Source organism: Ranitomeya imitator, chromosome 7 (genome assembly GCF_032444005.1).
Source record: "Ranitomeya imitator isolate aRanImi1 chromosome 7, aRanImi1.pri, whole genome shotgun sequence".
NCBI classification, from domain to species: Eukaryota; Metazoa; Chordata; class Amphibia; order Anura; family Dendrobatidae; genus Ranitomeya; species Ranitomeya imitator.
In genome coordinates this window covers 533341-558249 of record NC_091288.1, presented here as the reverse complement: position 1 = coordinate 558249, position 24909 = coordinate 533341, and the positions used below count along the sequence as shown (strand labels likewise).

Genomic DNA, 24909 nt, shown 5'->3' with positions numbered 1-24909 from the left:
ATAGTAGATCCCTTTGTCTGGTCTGTGACATTGCCTGTATATAGATCATACAGTACAGTAGATCCCGGTCCTGTATATAGTAGATCCCTTCGTCTGGTCTGTGACATTCTGTGTATAGATCATACAGTACAGTAGATCCCGGTCGTGTATATAGTAGATCCCTTCATCTGGTCTGTGACATTGTCTGTGTATAGGTCGTACAGTACAGTAGATCCTGGTCGTGTATATAGTAGATCCATTCGTCTGGTCTGTGACATTGCCTGTGTATAGATCATACAGTACAGTAGATCCCGGTCCTGTATATAGTAGATCCTTTATTCTGGTCTGTGACATTGCCTGTGCATTCAGTACAGTAGATCCCGGTCGTGTATATAGTAAATCCCTTCTTCCGGTCTGTGACATTGCCTGTGTATAGATCATACAGTACAGTAGATCTCGGTCCTGTATATAGTAGATCCCTTCTTCTGGTCTGTGACATTGCCTGTGTATAGATCATTCAGTACAGTAGATCTCAGTCCTGTAATATAGTAGATCCCTTCTTCTGATCTGTGACATTGCCTGTGTATAGATCATTCAGTAAGTAGATCCCAGTCCTGTATATAGTAGATCTCTTCTGGTCTGTGACAGTCTGTATAGATCATACAGTACAGTAGATCCCGGTCCTGTATATAGTAGATCCCTTCTTCTGGTCTGTGACATTGCCTGTGTATAGATCATACAGTACAGTAGATCCCGGTCCTGTATGTAGTAGATCCCTTCTTCTGGTCTGTGACATTGCCTGTGTATAGATCATACAGTACAGTAGATCCCGGTCCTGTATATAGTAGATCCCTTCTTCTGGTCTGTGACATTGCCTGTATATAGATCTTACAGTACAGTAGATCCCGGTCCTGTATATAGTAGATCCCTTCTTCTGGTCTGTGACATTGCCTGTATATAGATCCTACAGTACAATAGATCCTGGTCCTGTATATAGTAGATCCCTTCTTCTGGTCTGTGACATTGCCTGTATATAGATCTTACAGTACAGTAGATCCCGGTCCTGTATATAGTAGATCCCTTCTTCTGGTCTGTGCCATTGCCTCTATATAGATCTTACAGTACAGTAGATCCCAGTCCTGTATATAGTAGATCCCTTCTGGTCTGTGACATTGCCTGTATATAGATCTTACAGTACAGTAGATCTCGGTCCTGTATATAGTAGATCCCTTCTTCTTGTCTGTGACATTGCCTGTGTATAGATCTTACAGTACAGTAGATCCCGGTCCTGTATATAGTAGATCCCTTCTTCTGGTCTGTGACATTGCCTGTGCATAGATCATACAGTACAGTAGATCCCGGTCCTGTATGTAGTAGATCCCTTCTTCTGGTCTGTGACGTTGCCTGTGTATAGATCATACAGTACAGTAGATCCCAGTCCTGTATATAGTAGATCCCTTCTTCTGGTCTGTGACATTGCCTGTGTATAGATCATACAGTACAGTAGATCCCGGTCCTGTATATAGTAGATCCCTTCTTCTGGTCTGTGACATTGCCTGTGTATAGATCATTCAGTACAGTAGATCCCTTCTGGTCTGTGACATTGCCTGTGTATAGATCTTACAGTACAGTAGATCCCGGTCCTGTATATAGTAGATCCCTTCTTCTGGTCTGTGACATTGCCAGTATATAGATCTTACAGTACAGTAGATCCCGGTCCTGTATATAGTAATATAGTAGATCCCTTCTTCTGGTCTGTGACATTGCCTGTATATAGATCTTACAGTACAGTAGATCCCGGTCCTGTATATAGTAGATCCCTTCTTCTGGTCTGACATTGCCTGTATATAGATCTTACAGTACAATAGATCCTGGTCCTGTATATAGTAGATTCCCTCTTCTGGTCTGTGACATTGCCTGTATATAGATCTTACAGTACAGTAGATCCCGGTCCTGTATATAGTAGATCCCTTCTTCTGGTCTGTGCCATTGCCTGTATATAGATCTTACAGTACAGTAGATCCCGGTCCTGTATATAGTAGATCCCTTCTTCTGGTCTGTGCCATTGCCTGTATATAGATCTTACAGTACAGTAGATCCCGGTCCTGTATATAGTAGATCCCTTCTTCTGGTCTGTGACATTGCCTGTATATAGATCTTACAGTACAGTAGATCTCGGCCCTGTATATAGTAGATCCCTTCTGGTCTGTGACATTGCCTGTGTATAGATCTTACAGTACAGTAGATCCCGGTCCTGTATATAGTAGATCCCTTCTTCTGGTCTGTGCCATTGCCTGTATATAGATCTTACAGTACAGTAGATCCCGGTCCTATATATAGTAGATCCCTTCTTCTGGTCTGTGACATTGCCTGTATATAGATCTTACAGTACAGTAGATCCCGGTCCTGTATATAGTAGATTCCTTCTTCTGGTCTGTGACATTGCCTGTATATAGATCTTACAGTACAGTAGTGTTATGTTTGCTAATGACAGGTGTTATGAAGGCAATCCAGAAACACAGTGTGCTTAGCGATCAGAGCGCACACAGTGATCTGACAAATACCCAAAAATACAAGAACGAGCTCTGAGACGTGGAAACTCTGTAGACTGCACACCTGATCCTATCCTAAACACAACTAAAACGGCTGTGGATTGCGCCTAACAACTACCTAGGCAACTCGGCACAGCCTAAGAAACTAGCTAGCCTGAAGATAGAAAAATAGGCCTGACTTGCCCCAGAGAAATTCCCCAAAGGAAAAGGCAGCCCCCCACATATAATGACTGTGAGTAAGATGAAAAGACAAAACGTAGGGATGAAATAGATTCAGCAAAGTGGGGCCCGATATTCTAGGACAGAGCGAGGACAGTAAAGCGAACTTTGCAGTCTACAAAAAACCCTAAAGCAAAACCACGCAAAGGGGGCAAAAAGAACCCACCGTGCCGAACTAACGGCACGGCGGTACACCCTTTGCGTCTCAGAGCTTCCAGCAAAACAAAAGACAAGCTGGACAGAAAAAAAGCAACAAAAAAGCAAAAAGCACTTAGCTATACAGAGCAGCAGGTCACAGGAACAATCAGGAGAAGCTCAGATCCAACACTGAAACATTGACAAGGAGCAAGGATAGCAGCATCAGGCGGAGTTAAGTAATGAAGCAGCTAACGAGCTCACCAGAACACCTGAGGGAGGAAGCTCAGAAGCTGCAGTACCACTTGTGACCACAGGAGTGAATTCAGCCACAGAATTCACAACAGTACCCCCCCTTTGAGTAGGGGTCACCGAACCCTCACCAGAGCCCCCAGGCCGACCAGGATGAGCCGCATGAAAGGCACGAACAAGATCGGAAGCATGAACATCAGAGGCAAAAACCCAGGAATTATCTTCCTGAGCATAACCCTTCCATTTAACCAGATACTGGAGTTTCCGTCTAGAAACACGAGAATCCAAAATCTTCTCCACAATATACTCCAATTCCCCCTCCACCAAAACCGGGGCAGGAGGCTCAACAGATGGAACCATAGGTGCCACGTATCTCCGCAACAACGACCTATGGAATACATTATGTATGGAAAAGGAGTCTGGGAGGGTCAAACGAAAAGACACAGGATTGAGAACCTCAGAAATCCTATACGGACCAATAAAACGAGGTTTAAATTTAGGAGAGGAAACCTTCATAGGAATATGACGAGAAGATAACCAAACCAGATCCCCAACACGAAGTCGGGGACCCACACGGCGTCTGCGATTAGCGAAAAGTTGAGCTTTCTCCTGGGACAAGATCAAATTGTCCACTACCTGAGTCCAGATCTGCTGCAACCTATCCACCACAGAATCCACACCAGGACAGTCCGAAGACTCAACCTGTCCTGAAGAGAAACGAGGATGGAACCCAGAATTGCAAAAAAATGGAGAAACCAAGGTAGCCGAGCTGGCCCGATTATTAAGGGCGAACTCAGCCAACGGCAAAAAGGACACCCAATCATCCTGGTCTGCAGAAACAAAACATCTCAGATATGTTTCCAAGGTCTGATTGGTTCGTTCGGTCTGGCCATTAGTCTGAGGATGGAAAGCCGAGGAAAAGGATAGGTCAATGCCCATCCTACCACAAAAGGCTCGCCAAAACCTTGAAACAAACTGGGAACCTCTGTCAGAAACAATATTCTCAGGAATGCCATGCAACCGAACCACATGCTGAAAGAACAAAGGTACCAAATCAGAGGAGGAAGGCAATTTAGCCAAGGGCACCAGATGGACCATTTTAGAAAAGCGATCACAGACCACCCAAATGACTGACATCTTTTGAGAAACGGGAAGGTCAGAAATGAAATCCATCGAAATATGTGTCCAAGGCCTCTTTGGGACCGGCAAGGGCAAAAGCAACCCACTGGCACGAGAACAGCAGGGCTTAGCCCTAGCACAAATCCCACAGGACTGCACAAAAGTACGTACATCCCGTGACAGAGATGGCCACCAGAAGGATCTAGCCACTAACTCTCTGGTACCAAAGATTCCAGGATGACCAGCCAACACCGAACAATGAAGTTCAGAGATAAGTTTATTAGTCCACCTATCAGGGACGAACAGTTTCTCTGCTGGACAACGATCAGGTTTATTCGCCTGAAATTTTTGCAGCACCCGCCGCAAATCAGGGGAGATGGCAGACACAATGACTCCTTCCTTGAGGATACCCGCTGGCTCAGATAAACCCGGAGAGTCGGGCACAAAACTCCTAGACAGAGCATCCGCCTTCACATTTTTAGAGCCCGGAAGGTACGAAATCACAAAGTCGAAGCGGGCAAAAAATAACGACCAACGGGCCTGTCTAGGATTCAAGCGCTTGGCAGACTCGAGATAAGTAAGGTTCTTATGATCAGTCAATACCACCACGCGATGCTTAGCTCCTTCAAGCCAATGACGCCACTCCTCGAATGCCCACTTCATGGCCAGCAACTCTCGATTGCCCACATCATAATTACGCTCAGCGGGCGAAAACTTCCTGGAAAAGAAAGCACATGGTTTCATCACTGAGCAATCAGAACCTCTCTGTGACAAAACCGCCCCTGCTCCAATTTCAGAAGCATCAACCTCGACCTGGAACGGAAGAGAAACATCTGGCTGACACAACACAGGGGCAGAACAAAAACGACGCTTCAACTCCTGAAAAGCTTCCACAGCAGCAGAAGACCAATTAACCAAATCAGCACCCTTCTTGGTCAAATCGGTCAATGGTTTGGCAATGCTAGAAAAATTACAGATGAAGCGACGATAAAAATTAGCAAAGCCCAGGAACTTTTGCAGACTTTTCAGAGATGTCGGCTGAATCCAATCCTGGATGGCTTGGACCTTAACTGGATCCATCTCGATAGTAGAAGGGGTAAAGATGAACCCTAAAAATGAAACTTTCTGCACACCGAAGAGACACTTTGATCCCTTCACAAACAAAGAGTTAGCACGCAGGACCTGAAAAACCATTCTGACCTGCTTCACATGAGACTCCCAATCTGAGAAGATCAAAATGTCATCCAAGTAAACAATCAGGAATTTATCCAGATACTCACGGAAGATGTCATGCATAAAAGACTGAAACACAGATGGAGCATTGGCAAGTCCGAACGGCATCACTAGATACTCAAAATGACCCTCGGGCGTATTGAATGCAGTTTTCCATTCATCTCCTTGCCTGATTCTCACCAGATTATACGCACCACGAAGATCTATCTTAGTGAACCAACTAGCCCCCTTAATCCGAGCAAACAAGTCAGATAACAATGGCAAGGGATACTGAAATTTAACAGTGATCTTATTAAGAAGGCAGTAATCAATACACGGTCTCAGCGAACCATCCTTCTTGGCTACAAAGAAGAACCCTGCTCCCAGTGGTGATGACGATGGGCGAATATGTCCCTTCTCCAGGGATTCCTTCACATAACTGCGCATAGCGGCGTGTTCGGGCACGGATAAATTAAATAATCGACCTTTAGGGAATTTACTACCAGGAATCAAATTGATAGCACAATCACAATCCCTATGCGGAGGTAGAGCATCGGACTTGGGCTCTTCAAATACATCCTGATAATCAGACAAGAACTCTGGGACCTCAGAAGGGGTGGATGACGAAATCAACAAAAATGGAACATCACCATGTACCCCCTGACAACCCCAGCTGGATACCGACATGGAATTCCAATCCAATACTGGATTATGGGTTTGTAGCCATGGCAACCCCAACACGACCACATCATGCAGATTATGCAACACCAGAAAGCGAATAACTTCCTGATGTGCAGGAGCCATGCACATGGTCAGCTGGGCCCAGTATTGAGGTTTATTCTTGGCCAAAGGTGTAGCATCAATTCCTCTCAATGGAATAGGACACCGCAAAGGCTCCAAGAAAAACCCACAACGTTTAGCATAATCCAAATCCATCAGATTCAGGGCAGCGCCCGAATCCACAAACGCCATGACAGAAAACGACGACAAAGAGCATATCAAGGTAATGGACAGAAGGAATTTGGACTGTACAGTACCAATGACGGCAGACCTAGCGGACCGCTTAGTGCGCTTAGGACAATCAGAAATAGCATGAGTGGAATCACCACAGTAGAAACACAGACCATTCAGACGTCTGTATTCCTGCCGTTCAACTCTAGTCATAGTCCTATCGCACTGCATAGGCTCAGGTTTAACCTCAGGCAGTACCGCCAAATGGTGCACAGATTTACGCTCGCGCAAGCGTCGACCGATCTGAATGGCCAAAGACTCATTCAAACCAGCAGGCATAGGAAATCCCACCATGACATCCTTAAGAGCCTCAGAGAGACCCTTTCTGAACAAAGCTGCCAGCGCAGATTCATTCCACTGAGTGAGTACTGACCATTTCCTACATTTCTGACAATATACTTCTATATCATCCTGACCCTGGCACAAAGCCAGCAAATTTTTCTCAGCCTGATCCACTGAATTAGGCTCATCGTACAGCAATCCGAGCGCCAGGAAAAACGCATCGACACTACTCAATGCAGGGTCTCCTGGCGCAAGAGAAAATGCCCAGTCTTGAGGGTCGCCGCGCAAGAAAGAAATAATAATCAAAACCTGTTGAATAGGATTACCAGAAGAATGAGGTTTCAAGGCCAGAAATAGCTTACAATTATTTTTGAAACTTAGAAACTTAGTTCTATCTCCAAAAAACAAATCAGGAATAGGAATTCTTGGTTCTAACATAGATTTCTGATCAATAGTATCTTGAATTTTTTGTACATTTATAACGAGATTATCCATTGAAGAGCACAGACCCTGAATATCCATGTCCACACCTGTGTCCAGAATCACCCAAATGTCTAGGGGGAAAAAAAAAAAAGTGAACACAGAGCAGAAAAAAAAAAAAATGATGTCAGAACTTTTTCTTTCCCTCTATTGAGAATCATTAGTTTGGCTCCTTGTACTGTTATGTTTGCTAATGACAGGTGTTATGAAGGCAATCCAGAAACACAGTGTGCTTAGCGATCAGAGCGCACACAGTGATCTGACAAATACCCAAAAATACAAGAACGAGCTCTGAGACGTGGAAACTCTGTAGACTGCACACCTGATCCTATCCTAAACACAACTAAAAGCGGCTGTGGATTGCGCCTAACAACTACCTAGGCAACTCGGCACAGCCTAAGAAACTAGCTAGCCTGAAGATAGAAAAATAGGCCTGACTTGCCCCAGAGAAATTCCCCAAAGGAAAAGGCAGCCCCCCACATATAATGACTGTGAGTAAGATGAAAAGACAAAACGTAGGGATGAAATAGATTCAGCAAAGTGGGGCCCGATATTCTAGGACAGAGCGAGGACAATAAAGCGAACTTTGCAGTCTACAAAAAACCCTAAAGCAAAACCACGCAAAGGGGGCAAAAAGAACCCACCGTGCCGAACTAACGGCACGGCGGTACACCCTTTGCGTCTCAGAGCTTCCAGCAAAACAAAAGACAAGCTGGACAGAAAAAAAGCAACAAAAAAGCAAAAGGCACTTAGCTATACAGAGCAGCAGGTCACAGGAACAATCAGGAGAAGCTCAGATCCAACACTGAAACATTGACAAGGAGCAAGGATAGCAGCATCAGGCGGAGTTAAGTAATGAAGCAGTTAACGAGCTCACCAGAACACCTGAGGGAGGAAGCTCAGAAGCTGCAGTACCACTTGTGACCACAGGAGTGAATTCAGCCACAGAATTCACAACACAGTAGATCTCGGTCCTGTATATAGTAGATCCCTTCTTCTGGTCTGTGACATTGCCTGTGTATAGATCTTACAGTACAGTAGATCTCGGTTCTGTATATAGTAGATCCCTTCTTCTGGTCTGTGACATTGCCTGTATATAGATCTTACAGTACAGTAGGTCCCGGTCCTGTATATAGTAGATCCCTTCTTCTGGTCTGTGCCATTGCCTGTATATAGATCTTACAGTACAGTAGATCCCGGTCCTGTATATAGTAGATCCCTTCTTCTGGTCTGTGCCATTGCCTGTATATAGATCTTACAGTACAGTAGATCCCGGTCCTGTATATAGTAGATCCCTTCTTCTGGTCTGTGCCATTGCCTGTATATAGATCTTACAGTACAGTAGATCTCTTCATTTGTTTATGTGGCAGATTGGAGTCCGATGCTTCTTATTGTTTTGGGGTCTCTGTGTGACGTGGGGGCTTCTGCCTGGCTCTTGCCCCTCTTACTAAGATTATTGCCCCAGGTTCTCTGTGGTCGCTGCTCGGGGCCGCCCTGTACGCCGTCTACATCGTCATGATAAAGAGGAAGGTGGATCGGGAGGAGAAGCTTGATATCCCCATGTTCTTTGGTGAGTATATTCTCAATGCCGGCTGTAACCGATGACTGACCGGTGATATATAGTATTTTCACATGATGGAAACCACCGGGACCACTGACTGGTGATATATAGTATCTACATGTGACTGAGACCACCGGGACCACTGACCGGTGGTATATAATATATACACATGACGGAGACCACCGGGACCACTGACCGGTGATATATAGTATATACACATGACTGAGACCACCGGGACCACTGACCGGTGATATATAGTATATACACATGACGGAGACCACCGGGACCACTGACCGGTGATATATAGTATCTACATGTGACTGAGACCACCGGGACTACTGACCGGTGATATGGTATATACACATGACGGAGACCACCGGGACCACTGACCGGTGATATATAGTATATACATGTGACTGAGACCACCAGGGACAGCTGACCGGTGATATATGGTATATACACATGACGGAGACTGTTATGATCTGGTGGCCTAGGAGCAGCATGTGACGTACTCTGGAGAAGGTGGTCCCTGTACTGACCGCAAACCCTGAACTTAGCAGCGCAACTAGAAGTAGCCGTGGGATGTACCTAACACTCCCTAGACACCTCGACACAGCCTAAGGACTAACTTCCCCTAAAGATAGAAACGGGAAAACTATCTTGCCTCAGAGAAAATCCCCAAAGGATAGACAGCCCCCCACAAATATTGACTGTGAGAGGAGAGGGAAATGACAAACGCAGACTGAAATCAGGATTAGCAAAGGAGGCCATTCTAGCTAAAAAGAAAGAATAGGACAGAGTACTATGCGGTCAGTATTAAAACACTAGAAAATATCCACCACAGAAAATACAAAACTCCACATCTGACTAAAGACATGGAGGGTATATCTGCATCTCCAGAGATACAGCTTGGCTGCAAAAAATCCTTACACAGACAAGCTGGACAAGACAAAACATGAAAATGCACAGAACTATAAGGCCCACAGCATGTGGACAGCAAAAACAAAGCCAGAACTTATCTTTGTTGAAAAGCACAGCAAACAGGAGAAACCAGTAAGGGATGTGAATCCTCCAAAAACAATGGACAACTGGCACTGACTAAAGGATCAAGCAGGACTAAATAGCTGAGTCCAAATTGCAAAAAGTGAACACACCTGATAAATGCTGCGATCCAAAGACAGCAGCACTACCACTCATAACCACCGGAGGGAGCCCAAGAGCAGAATTCACAACAGTACACCCCCTTGAGGAGGGGTCACCGAACCCTCACCAGAGCCCCCAGGCCGATCAGGACGAGCCAAATGAAAGGCACGAACCAAATCGTCAGCATGAACATCGGAGGCAACAACCCAAGAATTATCCTCCTGGCCATAACCCTTCCATTTGACCAGATACTGAAGCTTCCGCCTTGAAAAACGAGAATCCAAAATCTTCTCAACCACATACTCCAACTCCCCATCAATCAACACCGGGGCCGGAGGATCAACAGAGGGAACAATGGGCACCACATACTTCCGCAACAAAGATCTATGGAAAACATTATGGATGGAAAAAGAGGCTGGAAGGGCCAAACGAAAAGACACTGGCTTGATAATCTCAGAAATCCTATAAGGACCAATAAACCGAGGCTTGAACTTAGGGGAAGAAACCTTCATAGGAACATGACGGGAAGACAACCAGACCAAATCCCCAACCCGAAGCCGGGAACCAACACACCGACGACTGTTAGCAAAACGCTGAGCCTCCTCCTGAGACAACACCAAATTGTCTACCACATGAGCCCAAATCTGCTGCAGCCTGCCAACCACAGAATCCACACCAGGACAATCAGAAGGCTCAACCTGCCCTGAAGAAAAACGAGGATGAAAACCAAAATTACAAAAAAAAGGCGAAACCAAGGTAGCAGAACTAGCCCGATTATTAAGGGCAAACTCTGCCAATGGCAAGAAAGCCACCCAATCATCCTGATCAGCAGACACAAAACATCTCAAATAGGTCTCCAAAGTCTGATTAGTTTGGCCATTTGTCTGAGGATGAAATGTGGAAGAAAAAGACAAATCAATGCCCAGCCTAGCACAAAAGGCCAGCCAAAACCTAGAAACAAACTGGGAACCTCTATCGGACACAATATTCTCCAGAATGCCATGCAAACAAACCACATGCTGAAAAAACAACGGAACCAAATCAGAAGAGGAAGGCAATTTAGGCAAAGGTACCAAATGAACCATCTTAGAAAACCGGTCACAAACCACCCAGATAACAGACATATTCTGGGAGACCGGAAGATCAGAAATAAAATCCATCGAAATATGCGTCCAAGGTCTCTCAGGGACCGGCAAAGGCAGAAGCAACCCACTAGCACGGGAACAGCAAGGCTTAGCCCGCGCACAAATCCCACAGGACTGCACAAAAGAACGCACATCCCGCGACAAAGAAGGCCACCAAAAGGACCTACCAACCAAATCTCTGGTACCAAAAATCCCAGGATGGCCAGCCAACACAGAACAATGAACCTCAGAAATCACTTTACTAGTCCATCTATCAGGAACAAATAGTTTCCCCACTGGACAGCGGTCAGGTTTATTAGCCTGAAATTCCTGAAGAACCCGTCGTAAATCAGGGGAGATGGCAGAAAGAATCACCCCTTCCTTCAGAATGCCGACCGGCTCAAGAACCCCAGGGGAATCCGGAAAAAAACTCCTAGAGAGGGCATCCGCCTTAACATTCTTAGTACCAGGAATGTACGAGACCACAAAATCAAAACGGGAGAAAAACAGGGATCATCGAGCCTGTCTAGGATTCAGCCGTTTGGCAGACTCGAGGTAAATCAGATTCTTATGATCGGTCAGGACCACAATACGGTGCTTGGCCCCCTCAAGCCAATGTCGCCACTCCTCAAATGCCCACTTCATAGCCAACAACTCCCGATTGCCGACATCATAATTGCGTTCCGCAGGCGAAAACTTCAGAGAAAAGAAGGCACACGGTTTCATCAAGGAACCATCAGAATTCCTCTGAGACAAAACGGCCCCTGCCCCAATCTCAGACGCGTCAACCTCAACCTGAAATGGAAGAGAAACATCCGGCTGACGCAACACAGGGGCAGAAGTAAATCGGCGTTTAAGCTCCTGAAAGACAGAAACAGCCGCAGAGGACCAATTCGTCACATCAGCGCCTTTCTTTGTCAAACCGGTCAGAGGTTTAACCACACTGGAGAAGTTGGCAATGAAACGACGATAAAAATTAGCAAAGCCCAAGAATTTCTGAAGGCTCTTCACAGATTGGGGCGGAATCCAATCATGAATGGCCTGAACCTTAACCGGATCCATGTCTATAGATGAGGGAGAAAAAATGAAGCCCAAAAAAGAAACCTTCTGCACTCCAAAGAGGCACTTCGACCCCTTCACAAATAAAGCATTATTACGGAGGATCTGAAATATCATCCTGAGCTGTTTCACATGAGACTCCCAATCATCGGAAAAAATCAAAATATCATCCAAATATACAACCATGAATTTATCAAGATAACTCCGAAAGATATCATGCATGAAGGATTGGAACACAGATGGAGCATTAGAGAGTCCGAATGGCATCACAAGGTATTCAAAATGGCCTTCGGGCGTATTTAATGCAGTTTTCCATTCGTCACCCTGCTTAATACGAATAAGATTATATGCCCCTCGGAGGTTAATCTTAGTAAACCAGCTAGACCCCTTAATCCTAGCAAACAAATCAGTAAGCAAAGGCAAGGGGTATTGAAATTTGACCGTAATCTTATTCAAGAGGCGATAATCAATACAAGGTCTCAAGGAGCCATCCTTCTTGGCAACAAAAAAAAAACTGCTCCCAATGGTGAAGAAGATGGCCGAATATGTCCCTTCTCCAAACACTCCTTAATATAGCTCCGCATGGCGGTATGTTCAGGCACAGACAGGTTGAAAAGTTGACCCTTAGGGAACTTGCAACCTGGAATCAAGTCAATAGCACAATCACAGTCCCTGTGCGGTGGAAGGGAACTGGATTTGGGCTCATCGAATACATCCTGGAAATCTGACAAAAACTCAGGAATTTCAGAAGAGGGGGAAGAGGAGATTGACATCAAAGGAACGTGACCATGAACCCCCTGACAACCCCAACTAGTCACAGACGTAGATCTCCAATCTAACACCGGATTATGTACCTGTAACCATGGAAAACCCAGCACAATATCATCATGCAAATTATGCAACACCAGAAAACGACAATCTTCCTGATGGGCTGGCGCCATGCGCATGGTCAGCTGTGTCCAAAACTGAGGTTTATTTATAGCCAACGGTGTAGAATCAATGCCCCTTAAAGGAATAGGGTTCTGCAAAGGCTGCAAGGGAAAACCACAACGTCTGGCAAATTCTAAGTCCATTAAGTTCAGAGCGGCGCCTGAATCCACAAATGCCATCACAGAAAATGAAGATAATGAGCAAATCAAGGTCACAGATAACAGAAATTTAGGTTGTACAGTACTGATGGTAACAGAACTAGCGATTCTCTGTACGCTTAGGGCAATCAGAAATAATATGAGCAGAATCGACGCAGTAAAAACACAACCGATTCTGGCGCCTGAATCTTAGACGTTCAGCTCTAGACAAAATCCTAACACACTGCATAGGCTCAGGGCTCCGCTCGGAGGACAACGCCACAGTGTGTACAACTCTGCGCTCGCGCAAGCGCCGATCAATCTGAATGGCCAGAGACAGAATCACTCAGACCAGCAGGCGTGGGGAACCCCACCATAATATCTTTAACGGATTCAGAAAGACCCTTTCTGAAAATTGCCGCCAAGGCATCCTCATTCCATTTAGTCAGTACAGACCATTTTCTACATTTCTGGCAATACAATTCTGCCGCTTCTTGACTTTGACACAGGGCCAACAAGATCTTCTCAGCTTGATCCACAGAATTAGGCTCATCATACCGGGACCACTGACCGGTGATATATAGTATCTGCATGTGACTGAGACCACCGGGATCACTGACCGGTGATATATAGTATATACACATGACGGAGACCACCGGGACCACTGACCGGTGATATATAGTATATACATGTGACTGAGACCAACAGGGACCGTTGACAGGTGATATATAGTATATACACATGACGGAGACCACCGGGACGACTGACCGGTGATATATAGTATCTACATGTGACTGAGACCACCGGGACCACTGACCGGTGATATATACAGTAGTATATACACATGACAGAGACCACCGGGACCACTGACCGGTGATATATAGTATATACACATGACGGAGACTACCGGGACCACTGACCGGTGATATATAGTATATACATGTGACTGAGACCACCAGGGACCACTGACCGGTGATATATAGTATATACATGTGACTGAGACCACCAGGGACAGCTGACCGGTGATATATAGTATATACACATGACTGAGACCACCGGGACCACTGACCGGTGATATATAGTATCTACATGTGACTGAGACCACCGGGATGACTGACCAGTGACATATAGTATATACATATGACTGAGACCACCAGGGACAGCTGACCGGTGATATATGGTATATACACATGACGGAGACCACCGGGACCACTGCATTATGGTTGATGGCCCCCATAAGATGCTCCATAGTATATGCCTCATATGCTGCTGCATTATGGTTGATGGCCCCCATAAGATGCTCCATAGTATATGCCCCGTATGCTGCTCCATAAATGTTGATGGCCCCCATAAGATGCTCCATAGTATATGCCTCATATGCTGCTGCATTATGGTTGATGGCACTCATAAGATGCTCCATAGTATATGCCCCACCATTATGGTTGATGGCCCCCATAAGATGCTCCATAGTATATGCCCCGTATGCTGCTCTATAAATGTTGATGGCCCCCATAAGATGCTCCATAGTATATGCCTCATATGCTGCTCCATTATGGATGATGGCCCCCATAAGATGCTCCATAGTATATGCCCCGTATGCTGCTGCATTATGGTTGATGGCCCCCATAAGATGCTCCATAGTATTATATGCCTCATATGCTGCTCCATTATGGTTCATGGCCACCATAAGATGCTCCATAGTATATGCCCCGTATGCTGCTCCATAAATGTTGATGGCCCCCATAAGATGCTCCATAGTATATGCCCCGTATGCTGCTGCATTATGGTTGATGACCCCCATAAGATGCTCCATAGTATATGCCTCATATGCTGCTCCATTATGGTTCATGGCCACCATAAGATGCTCCATAGTATATGCCCCGTATGCTGCTCCATTATGGTTGATGGCCCCATAAGATGCTCCATCGTATATGCCCCGTATGCTGCTCCATTATGGTTGATGGCCCCATAAGATGCTCCATAGTATATGCCTCATATGCTGCTCCATTATGGTTGATGGCCCCCATAAGATGCTCCATAGTATATGCCTCATATGCTGCTCCATTATGGTTCATGGCCACCATAAGATGCTCCATAGTATATGCCCCGTATGCTGCTCCATTATGGTTGATGGCCCCATAAGATGCTCCATAGTATATGCCCCGTATGCTGCTCCATTATGGTTGATGGCCCCCATAAGATGCTCCATAGTAAATGCCCCGTATGCTGCTCCATTATGGTTGATGGCCCCATAAGATGCTCCATAGTATATGCCCCGTATGCTGCTCCATTATGGTTGATGGCCCCCATAAGATGCTCCATAGTATATGCCCCGTATGCTGCTCCATTATGGTTGATGGCCCCATAAGATGCTCCATAGTATATGCCCCGTATGCTGCTCCATTATGGTTGATGGCCCCCATAAGATGCTCCATAGTATATGCCCCGTACACTGCTCCATTATGGTTGTTGGCCCCATAGGATGCTCCATTGTATATGCCTCATATGCTGCTCCATTATGGTTGATGGCCCCCATAAGATGCTGCATAGTATATGCCCCCCGTATACTGCTCCATTATGGTTGATGGCCCCATAAGATGCTCCATAGTATATGCCCCGTATGCTGCTCCATTATGGTTGATGGCCCCATAAGATGCTCCATAGTATATGCCCCGTATGCTGCTCCATTATGGTTGATGGCCCCCATAAGATGCTCCATAGTATATGCCTCATATGCTGCTCCATTATGGTTGATGGTCCCCATAAGATGCTCCATAGTATATGCCCCGTATGCTGCTCCATTATGGTTGATGGCCCCATAAGATGCTCCATAGTATATGCCCCGTATGCTGCTCCATTATGGTTGATGGCCCCATAAGATGCTCCATTGTATATGCCCCGTATGCTGCTCCATTATGGTTGATGGCCCCCATAAGATGCTCCATAGTATATGCCCCGTACACTGCTCCATTATGGTTGTTGGCCCCATAGGATGCTCCATTGTATATGCCTCATATGCTGCTCCATTATGGTTGATGGCCCCCATAAGATGCTGCATAGTATATGCCCCCGTACACTGCTCCATTATGGTTGATGGCCCCCATAAGATGCTCCATTGTATATGCCCCCCGTACACTGCTCCATTATGGTTCATGGCCACCATAAGATGCTCCATAGTATATGCCCCGTATGCTGCTCCATTATGGTTGATGGCCCCCATAAGGTGCTCCATAGTATATGCCCCGTATGCTGCACCATTATGGTTGATGGCCCCCATAAGATGCTCCATAGTATATGCCTCATATGCTGCTGCATTATGGTTCATGGCCACCATAAGATGCTCCATAGTATATGCCCCGTATGCTGCTCCATAAATGTTGATGGCCCCCATAAGATACTCCATAGTATATGCCCCCCGTATACTGCTCCATTATGGTTGATGGCCCCATAAGATGCTCCATTGTATATGCCCCCCGTACACTGCTCCATTATGGTTGATGGCCCCCATAAGATGCTCCATAGTATATGCCCCCGTACACTGCTCCATTATGGTTTATGGCCCCATAAGATGCTCCATAGTATATACCCCGTATACTGCTCCATTATGGTTGATGGCCCCATAAGATGCTCCATAGTATATGCCCCGTACACTGCTCCATTATGGTTGATGGCCCCCATAAGATGCTCCATTGTATATGCCCCCCGTACACTGCTCCATTATGGTTCATGGCCACCATAAGATGCTCCATAGTATATACCCCGTATACTGCTCCATTATGGTTGATGGCCCCCATAAGATGCTCCATAGTATATGCCCCGTACACTGCTCCATAAAGGTGTATGGCCCCCATAAGATGCTGCATAGTATATGCCCCCCGTACACTGCTCCATTATGGTTCATGGCCCCATAAGATGCTCCATAGTATATGCCCCGTATGCTGCTCCATTATGGTTGATGGCCCCATAAGATGCTTCATAGTATATGCCCAGTATGCTGCTCCATTATGGTTGATGGCCCCATAAGATGCTCCATTGTATATGCCCCCCGTACACTGCTCCATTATGGTTCATGGCCACCATAAGATGCTCCATAGTATATACCCCGTATACTGCTCCATTATGGTTGATGGCACCATAAGATGCTCCATTGTATATGCCCCCCGTACACTGCTCCATTATGGTTTATGGCCCCATAAGATGCTCCATAGTATATGCCCCGTATGCTGCTCCATTATGGTTGATGGCCCCCATAAGATGCTCCATAGTATATGCCCCGTACACTGCTCCATTATGGTTGATGGCCCCATAAGATGCTCCATTGTATATGCCCCCGTACACTGCTCCATTATGGTTCATGGCCACCATAAGATGCTCCATAGTATATGCCCCTGTACAGTGCTCCATAAAGGTGTATGGCCCCCATAAGATGCTGCATAGTATATGCCCCCTGTACACTGCTCCATTATGGTTGATGGCCCCATAAGATGCTCCATTGTATATGCCCCGTATGCTGCTGCGATATATATAAAAAAATAACATACTCACCTATCGTTGCTGGGCGCCGAGTGCTGGGGGGCCTGAGCAGGCGGGGACACTGGCGCGCTGTGGGGGTCAGGTGCCGGAGTCGCCGCTCGCTCAGGCCCCCGACACTTGCTGTAGTCACCTGGCCGTGATCCAGCGCTGCGTCCGCTCCGTGTTCCGGCTCCTCTGGCTGTGACTGTTCAGTCAGAGGGCGGCACGCATTAAGCGCGTCATCGCGCCCTCTGAACTGTGAACGTCACAGGCAGAGGACCCGGGAGACGGAGCCGCACGCAGCGCTGGAACGGGACAGGTGAATATAAGCTTATACTCACTCGCCTGGCGCGTCCCTGCTGGTGTGCGTTCAGTGCTTACGCATACCGCAATCTCCTGGGCTACGTCACTCTGTGGGGTCCAGACTGCGCCGGCGCTTGCGCAGTCTATAAAGGCTTCGGACAGAGTGACGCTCCCAGCATTATATATAAATATATACATATATACAGTACAGACCAAACCTTCTCATTTCTGTATTTTCATGACTATAAAAATTGTACATTCACACTGAAGGCATCAAAACTATGAATTAACACATGTGGAATTCTATACTTAACAAAAAAGTGTGAAACAACTGAAAATATGTCTTATATTCTAGGTTCTTCAAAGTAGCCACCTTTTGCTTTGATGACTGCTTTGCACACTCTTGGCATTCTCTTGATGAGCTTCAAGAGGTAGTCACCGGGAATGGTTTTCACTTCACAGGTGTGCCCTGTCAGGTTTAATAAGTGGGATTTCTTGCCTTATAAATGGGGTTGGGACCATCAGTTGTGCTGAGCAGAAGTCTGGTGGATACACAGCTGATAGTCCTACTGAATAGACTGTTAGAATTTGTATTATGGCAAGAAAAAAGCAGCTAAGTAAAGAAAAACGAGTGGCCATCATTACTTTAAGAAATGAACGTCAGTCAGTCTAAAAAATTGGGCAGACTTTAAAAGTGTCCCGAAGTGCAGTTACAAAAACCATCAAGCGCTACAAAGAAACTGGCTCACATGAGGACCGCGCCAGGAAAGGAAGACCAAGAGTCACCTCTGCTTCTGAGGATAAGTTTATCCGAGTCGCCAGCCTCAGAAATCGCAGGTTAACCCCTTCCCGACCTTTGACGCCACGTAGGCGTCATGAAAGTCATTGCCAATCCGACCTGTGACGCCTATGTGGCGTCATGAAAAGATCGCGTTCCTGCAGATCGGGTGAAAGGATTAACTCCAATTTCACCCGATCTGCAGGGACAGGGGGAGTGGCTTCACCCCCTAGTGGCTACGATCGCTCTGATTGGCTGTTGAAAGTGAAACTGCCAATCAGAGCGATTTGTAATATTTCACCTAAAAAACTGGTGAAATATTACAATCCAGCCATGGCCGATGCTGCAATATCATCGGCCATGGCTGGAAACACTGATGTACCCCCCAACGCCACCAATCTCCTCCCGGTCCTCCGTCCTGTGCTTCGCTCCCCTCTGTCCTCCTGCCCGCTCCCCCGTGCTCCGATGCTCCCCCCGTGCCCTGATGCCACCACCCCCGTCCTCCGATCCACCCCCCCATGCTTAGATCTCCCCCCCCCCTTATACTTACCGGGCCTCCCGGTGTCCGTCCGTCTTCTTCATGGGCGCCGCCATCTTCCAAAATGGCGGGCGCATGCGCAGTGCGCCCGCCGAATCTGCCGGCCGGCAGATTCGTTCCAGGTATATTTTGATCACTGTGATAGGTTTTATCACAGTGATCAAAATTAAAAAAATAGTAAATGACCCCCCCCCCCCCTTTATCACCCCCATAGGTAGGGACAATAGTAAAATAAAGAAAATATATATATTTTTTCTTTTTCCACTAGGGTTAGGGTTAGAACTAGGGTTAGGGTGTGCGGATTTGGCTGCGGATCCGCAGCGGATTGGCCGCTGCGAATTCGTAGCAGTTTTCCATCAGATTCACAGTACCATGTAAACCTATGAAAAACCAAATCCGCTGTGCCCATGGTGCGGAAAATACTGTGCGGAAACGCTGCATTGTATTTTCCGCAGCATGTCAATTTTCCGCATCGCTTTACTCCTGTTCCTTAATAGGAATCCGCAGGTGAAATCCGCACAAAAAAACACTGGAAATCCGCTGTAAATCTGCAGGTAAAACGCAGTGCCTTTTACCTGCGGATTTTTCAAAAATCGTGCGGAAAAATCTCACACGAATCCGCAACGTGGGCACATAGCCTTAGGGTTAGGGTTGGAATTAAGGTTAAGAATAGGCTGTGGTTAGGGTTGGGATTAGGGTTTAGGGGTGTGTTGGGGTTAGAGTTGTGATTAGGGTTATGGCTACAGTTGGGATTAGGGTTAGGGGTGTGGGGGGGTTAGTGTTGAAGTTAGAATTGAGGGGTTTCCACTGTTTAGGCACATCAGGGGTCTCCAAACGCAACATGGCGTGATGTCCTTAGGCCATTCCATCAAAGTCTGCATTTCCAAAGTCACTACTTCCCTTCCGAGCCCCGGCGTGTGCCCAAACAGTGGTTTACCCCCACATATGGGGTATTAGTGTACTCAGGACAAACTGGGCAACAACTATTGGGGTCTAATTTCTTATGTTACCCTTGTGAAAATAAAAAATTGCAGGCTAAAACATAATTTTTGAGGAAAGAAAAATGATTTTTTATTTTCACGGCTCTGCGTTATAAACTTCTATGAAGCACTTGGGGGTTTAAAGTGGTCATTGCACATCTAGATAAGTTCCTTGTGGGGTCTAGTTTCCAAAATAGGGTCACTTGTGGGGGGTCCAATGTTTAGGCACACAGGGGCTCTCCAAACGCAACATGGTGTCCTCTAACGATTGGAGCTAATTTTTCATACAAAAAGTCAAATGGCGTGCCTTCCCTTCCGAGCCCTGCCGTGTGCCCAAACAGTGGTTTACCCCCACATGTGAGGTATTGGCGTACTCAGGAGAAATTGCCCAATAAATTTTAGGATCCATTTTATTCTGTTGCCCATGTGGAAATGAACAAATTGAGGCTAAATGAAATTGTTTGTGAAAAAAAGTACTTTTTCATTTTTTCGGATCAATTTGTGAAGCACCTGGGGGTTCAAAGTGTTCACTATGCATCTAGATAAGTTCCTTGGGGGGTCTAGTTTCCAAAATGGGGTCACTTGTGGGGGAGCTCCAATGTTTAGGCACACAGGGGCTCTCCAAACGCGACATGGTGTCCGCTAAAGATTGGAGCCAATTTTTCATTTAAAAAGTCAAATGGCGTGCCATCCCTTCCGAGCCCTGCCGTGTGCACAAACAGTGGTTTACCCCCACATGTGAGGTATCGGTGTACTCAGGAGAACTTGCCCAACACATTTTAGGATCCATTTTATCCTGTTGCCCATGTGAAAATGAAAAAATTGAGGCTAAAAGAACTTTTTTGTGAAAAAGTACTTTTTCATTTTTATGGATCAATTTGTGAAGCACCTGAGGATTTAAAGTGCTCACTATGCATCTAGAAAAGCTCCTTGGGGGGGTCTAGTTTCCAAAATGGGGTCACATGTGGGGGAGCTCCAATGTTTAGGCACACGGGGGCTCTCCAAACGCGACATGGTGTCCGCTAAAGATTGGAGCCAACTTTTCATTCAAAAAGTCAAATGGCGCTCCTTCCCTTCCAAGCCCTGCGCCCAAACAATGGTTCCCCTCCACATTTGGGGTATCTGCGTACTCAGGACAAATTGGACCCCAACCTTTGGGGTCCGGTTTCTCCTTTTACCCTTGGTAAAGTAAAAAAAATTGTTGCTAAAAGATCATTTTTGTGACTAAAAAGTTAAATGTTCATTTTTTCCTTCCTTGTTGCTTCCGCTGCTGTGAAACACCTGAAGGGTTAATAAACTTCTGGAATGTGGTTTTGGGCACCTTGAGGGGTGCAGTTTTTAGAATGGTGTCACTTTTGGGTATTTTCAGCCATATAGAGCCCTCATACTACATAGTAACATAGTAACATAGTTAGTAAGGCCGAAAAAAGACATTTGTCCATCCAGTTCAGCCTATATTCCATCATAATAAATCCCCAGATCTGCGTCCTTCTACAGAACCTAATAATTGTATGATACAATATTGTTCTGCTCCAGGAAGACATCCAGGCCTCTCTTGAACCCCTCGACTGAGTTCGCCATCACCACCTCCTCAGGCAAGCAATTCCAGATTCTCACTGCCCTAACAGTAAAGAATCCTCTTCTATGTTGGTGGAAAAACCTTCTCTCCTCCAGACGCAAAGAATGCCCCCTTGTGCCCGTCACCTTCCTTGGTATAAACAGATCCTCAGCGAGATATTTGTATTGTCCCCTTATATACTTATACATGGTTATTAGATCGCCCCTCAGTCGTCTTTTTTCTAGACTAAATAATCCTAATTTCGCTAATCTATCTGGGTATTGTAGTTCTCCCATCCCCTTTATTAATTTTGTTGCCCTCCTTTGTACTCTCTCTAGTTCCATTATATCCTTCCTGAGCACCGGTGCCCAAAACTGGACACAGTACTCCATGTGCGGTCTAACTAGGGATTTGTACAGAGGCAGTATAATGCTCTCATCATGTGTATCCAGACCTCTTTTAATGCACCCCATGATCCTGTTTGCCTTGGCAGCTGCTGCCTGGCACTGGCTGCTCCAGGTAAGTTTATCATTAACTAGGATCCCCAAGTCCTTCTCCCTGTCAGATTTACCCAGTGGTTTCCCGTTCAGTGTGTAATGGTGATATTGATTCCCTCTTCCCATTATTATTATTATTATTATTATACATTTTTATAGCGCCATTTATTCCATGGCGCTTTACATGTGAATACGGGGCAAATATAGACAAATACATTAAACATGAGCAGATAACAAGGCACACGAGTACATAAGGAGGGAGGACCCTGCCCGCGAGGGCTCACAGTCTGCAGGTTCCCATGTGTATAACCTTACATTTATCATTGTTAAACCTCATCTGCCACCTTTCAGCCCAAGTTTCCAACTTATCCAGATCCATCTGTAGCAGAATACTATCTTCTCTTGTATTAACTGCTTTACATAGTTTTGTATCATCTGCAAATATCGATATTTTACTGGGTAAACCTTCTACCAGATCATTAATGAATATGTTGAAGAGAACAGGTCCCAATACTGACCCCTGCGGTCCCCACTGGTCACAGCGACCCAGTTAGAGACTATACCATTTATAACCACCCTCTGCTTTCTATCACTAAGCCAGTTACTAACCCATTTACACACATTTTCCCCCAGACCAAGCATTCTCATTTTGTGTACCAACCTCTTGTGCGGCACGGTATCAAACGCTTTGGAAAAATCGAGATATACCACGTCCAATGACTCACCGTGGTCCAGCCTATAGCTTACCTCTTCATAAAAACTAATTAGATTGGTTTGACAGGAGCGATTTCTCATAAACCCATGCTGATATGGAGTTAAACAGTTATTCTCATTGAGATAATCCAGAATAACATCCCTCAGAAACCCTTCAAATATTTTACCAACAATAGAGGTTAGACTTACTGGCCTATAATTTCCAGGTTCACTTTTAGAGCCCTTTTTGAATATTGGCACCACATTTGCTATGCGCCAATCCTGCGGAACAGACCCTGTCGCTATAGAGTCACTAAAAATAAGAAATAATGGTTTATCTATTACATTACTTAGTTCTCTTAGTACTCGTGGGTGTATGCCATCCGGACACGGAGATTTATCTATTTTAATCTTATTTAGCCGGTTTCGCACCTCTTCTTGGGTTAGATTGGTGACCCTTAATATAGGGTTTTCATTGTTTCTTGGGATTTCACCTAGCATTTCATTTTCCACCGTGAATACCGTGGAGAAGAAGGTGTTTAATATGTTAGCTTTTTCCTCGTCATCTACAACCATTCTTTCCTCACTATTTTTTAAGGGGCCTACATTTTCAGTTTTTATTCTTTTACTATTGATATAGTTGAAGAACAGTTTGGGATTAGTTTTACTCTCCTTAGCAATGTGCTTCTCTGTTTCCTTTTTGGCAGCTTTAATTAGTTTTTTAGATAAAGTATTTTTCTCCCTATAGTTTTTTAGAGCTTCAATGGTGCCATCCTGCTTTAGTAGTGCAAATGCTTTCTTTTTACTGTTAATTGCCTGTCTTACTTCTTTGTTTAGCCACATTGGGTTTTTCCTATTTCTAGTCCTTTTATTCCCACAAGGTATAAACCGCTTACACTGCCTATTTAGGATGTTCTTAAACATTTCCCATTTATTATCTGTATTCTCATTTCTGAGGATATTGTCCCAGTCTACCAGATTAAGGGCATCTCTAAGCTGTTCAAACTTTGCCTTCCTAAAGTTCAATGTTTTTGTGACTCCCTGACAAGTCCCCCTAGTGAAAGACAGGTGAAACTGCACAATATTGTGGTCGCTATTTCCTAAATGCCCAACCACCTGCAGATTTGTTATTCTGTCAGGTCTATTAGATAGTATTAGGTCTAAAAGTGCTGCTCCTCTGGTTGGATTCTGCACCAATTGTGAAAGATAATTTTTCTTGGTTATTAGCAGAAACCTGTTGCCTTTATGGGTTTCACAGGTTTCTGTTTCCCAGTTAATATCCGGGTAGTTAAAGTCCCCCATAACCAGGACCTCATTATGGGTTGCAGTTTCATCTATCTGCTTTAGAAGTAGACTTTCCATGCTTTCTGTTATATTTGGGGGTTTGTAACAGACCCCAATGAGAATTTTGTTACCATTTTTCCCTCCATGAATTTCAACCCATATGGACTCGACATCCTCATTCCCTTCGCTAATATCCTCCCTTAAAGTGGACTTTAGACAAGACTTTACATAGAGACAAACCCCTCCTCCTCTCCGATTTTTACGATGCTTTCTAAACAGACTGTAACCCTGTAAGTTAACTGCCCAGTCATAGCTTTCATCTAACCATGTCTCGGTTATTCCCACTATGTCAAAGTTACCTGTAGATATTTCTGCTTCTAGTTCTTCCATCTTGTTTGTCAGGCTTCTGGCGTTTGCGAGCATGCAGTTTAGAGGATTTTGTTTTGTTCCAATCTCCTCACTGTGGATTGTTTTAGAAATGTTCTTACCTCCCTTCTGAGTATGTTTTCCTGGGTCGTCTTTGTTCGAGTCTAATGTTTTTCTTCCCGTCCCCTCTTCTTCTAGTTTAACG

At 45.4% G+C, this 24909-nt stretch overlaps 1 protein-coding gene across 4 annotated transcripts in view; it reads left to right on the top strand.

Moving 5' to 3' along the window:
* Positions 1 to 24909, top strand: part of SLC35F5 (solute carrier family 35 member F5) — a 134819-nt gene that overhangs the window by 41566 nt on the left and 68344 nt on the right. For 3 of the 4 annotated variants that reach the window (XM_069732542.1, XM_069732545.1, XM_069732544.1), the window contains exon 10: positions 8707 to 8811. The exons of the other annotated variant lie outside the window; for it this stretch is intronic. In XM_069732542.1, the coding sequence (XP_069588643.1) occupies positions 8707 to 8811 (105 nt within the window). The remainder of the gene's footprint in view (positions 1 to 8706; positions 8812 to 24909) is intronic. 4 annotated transcript variants of the gene reach the window in all.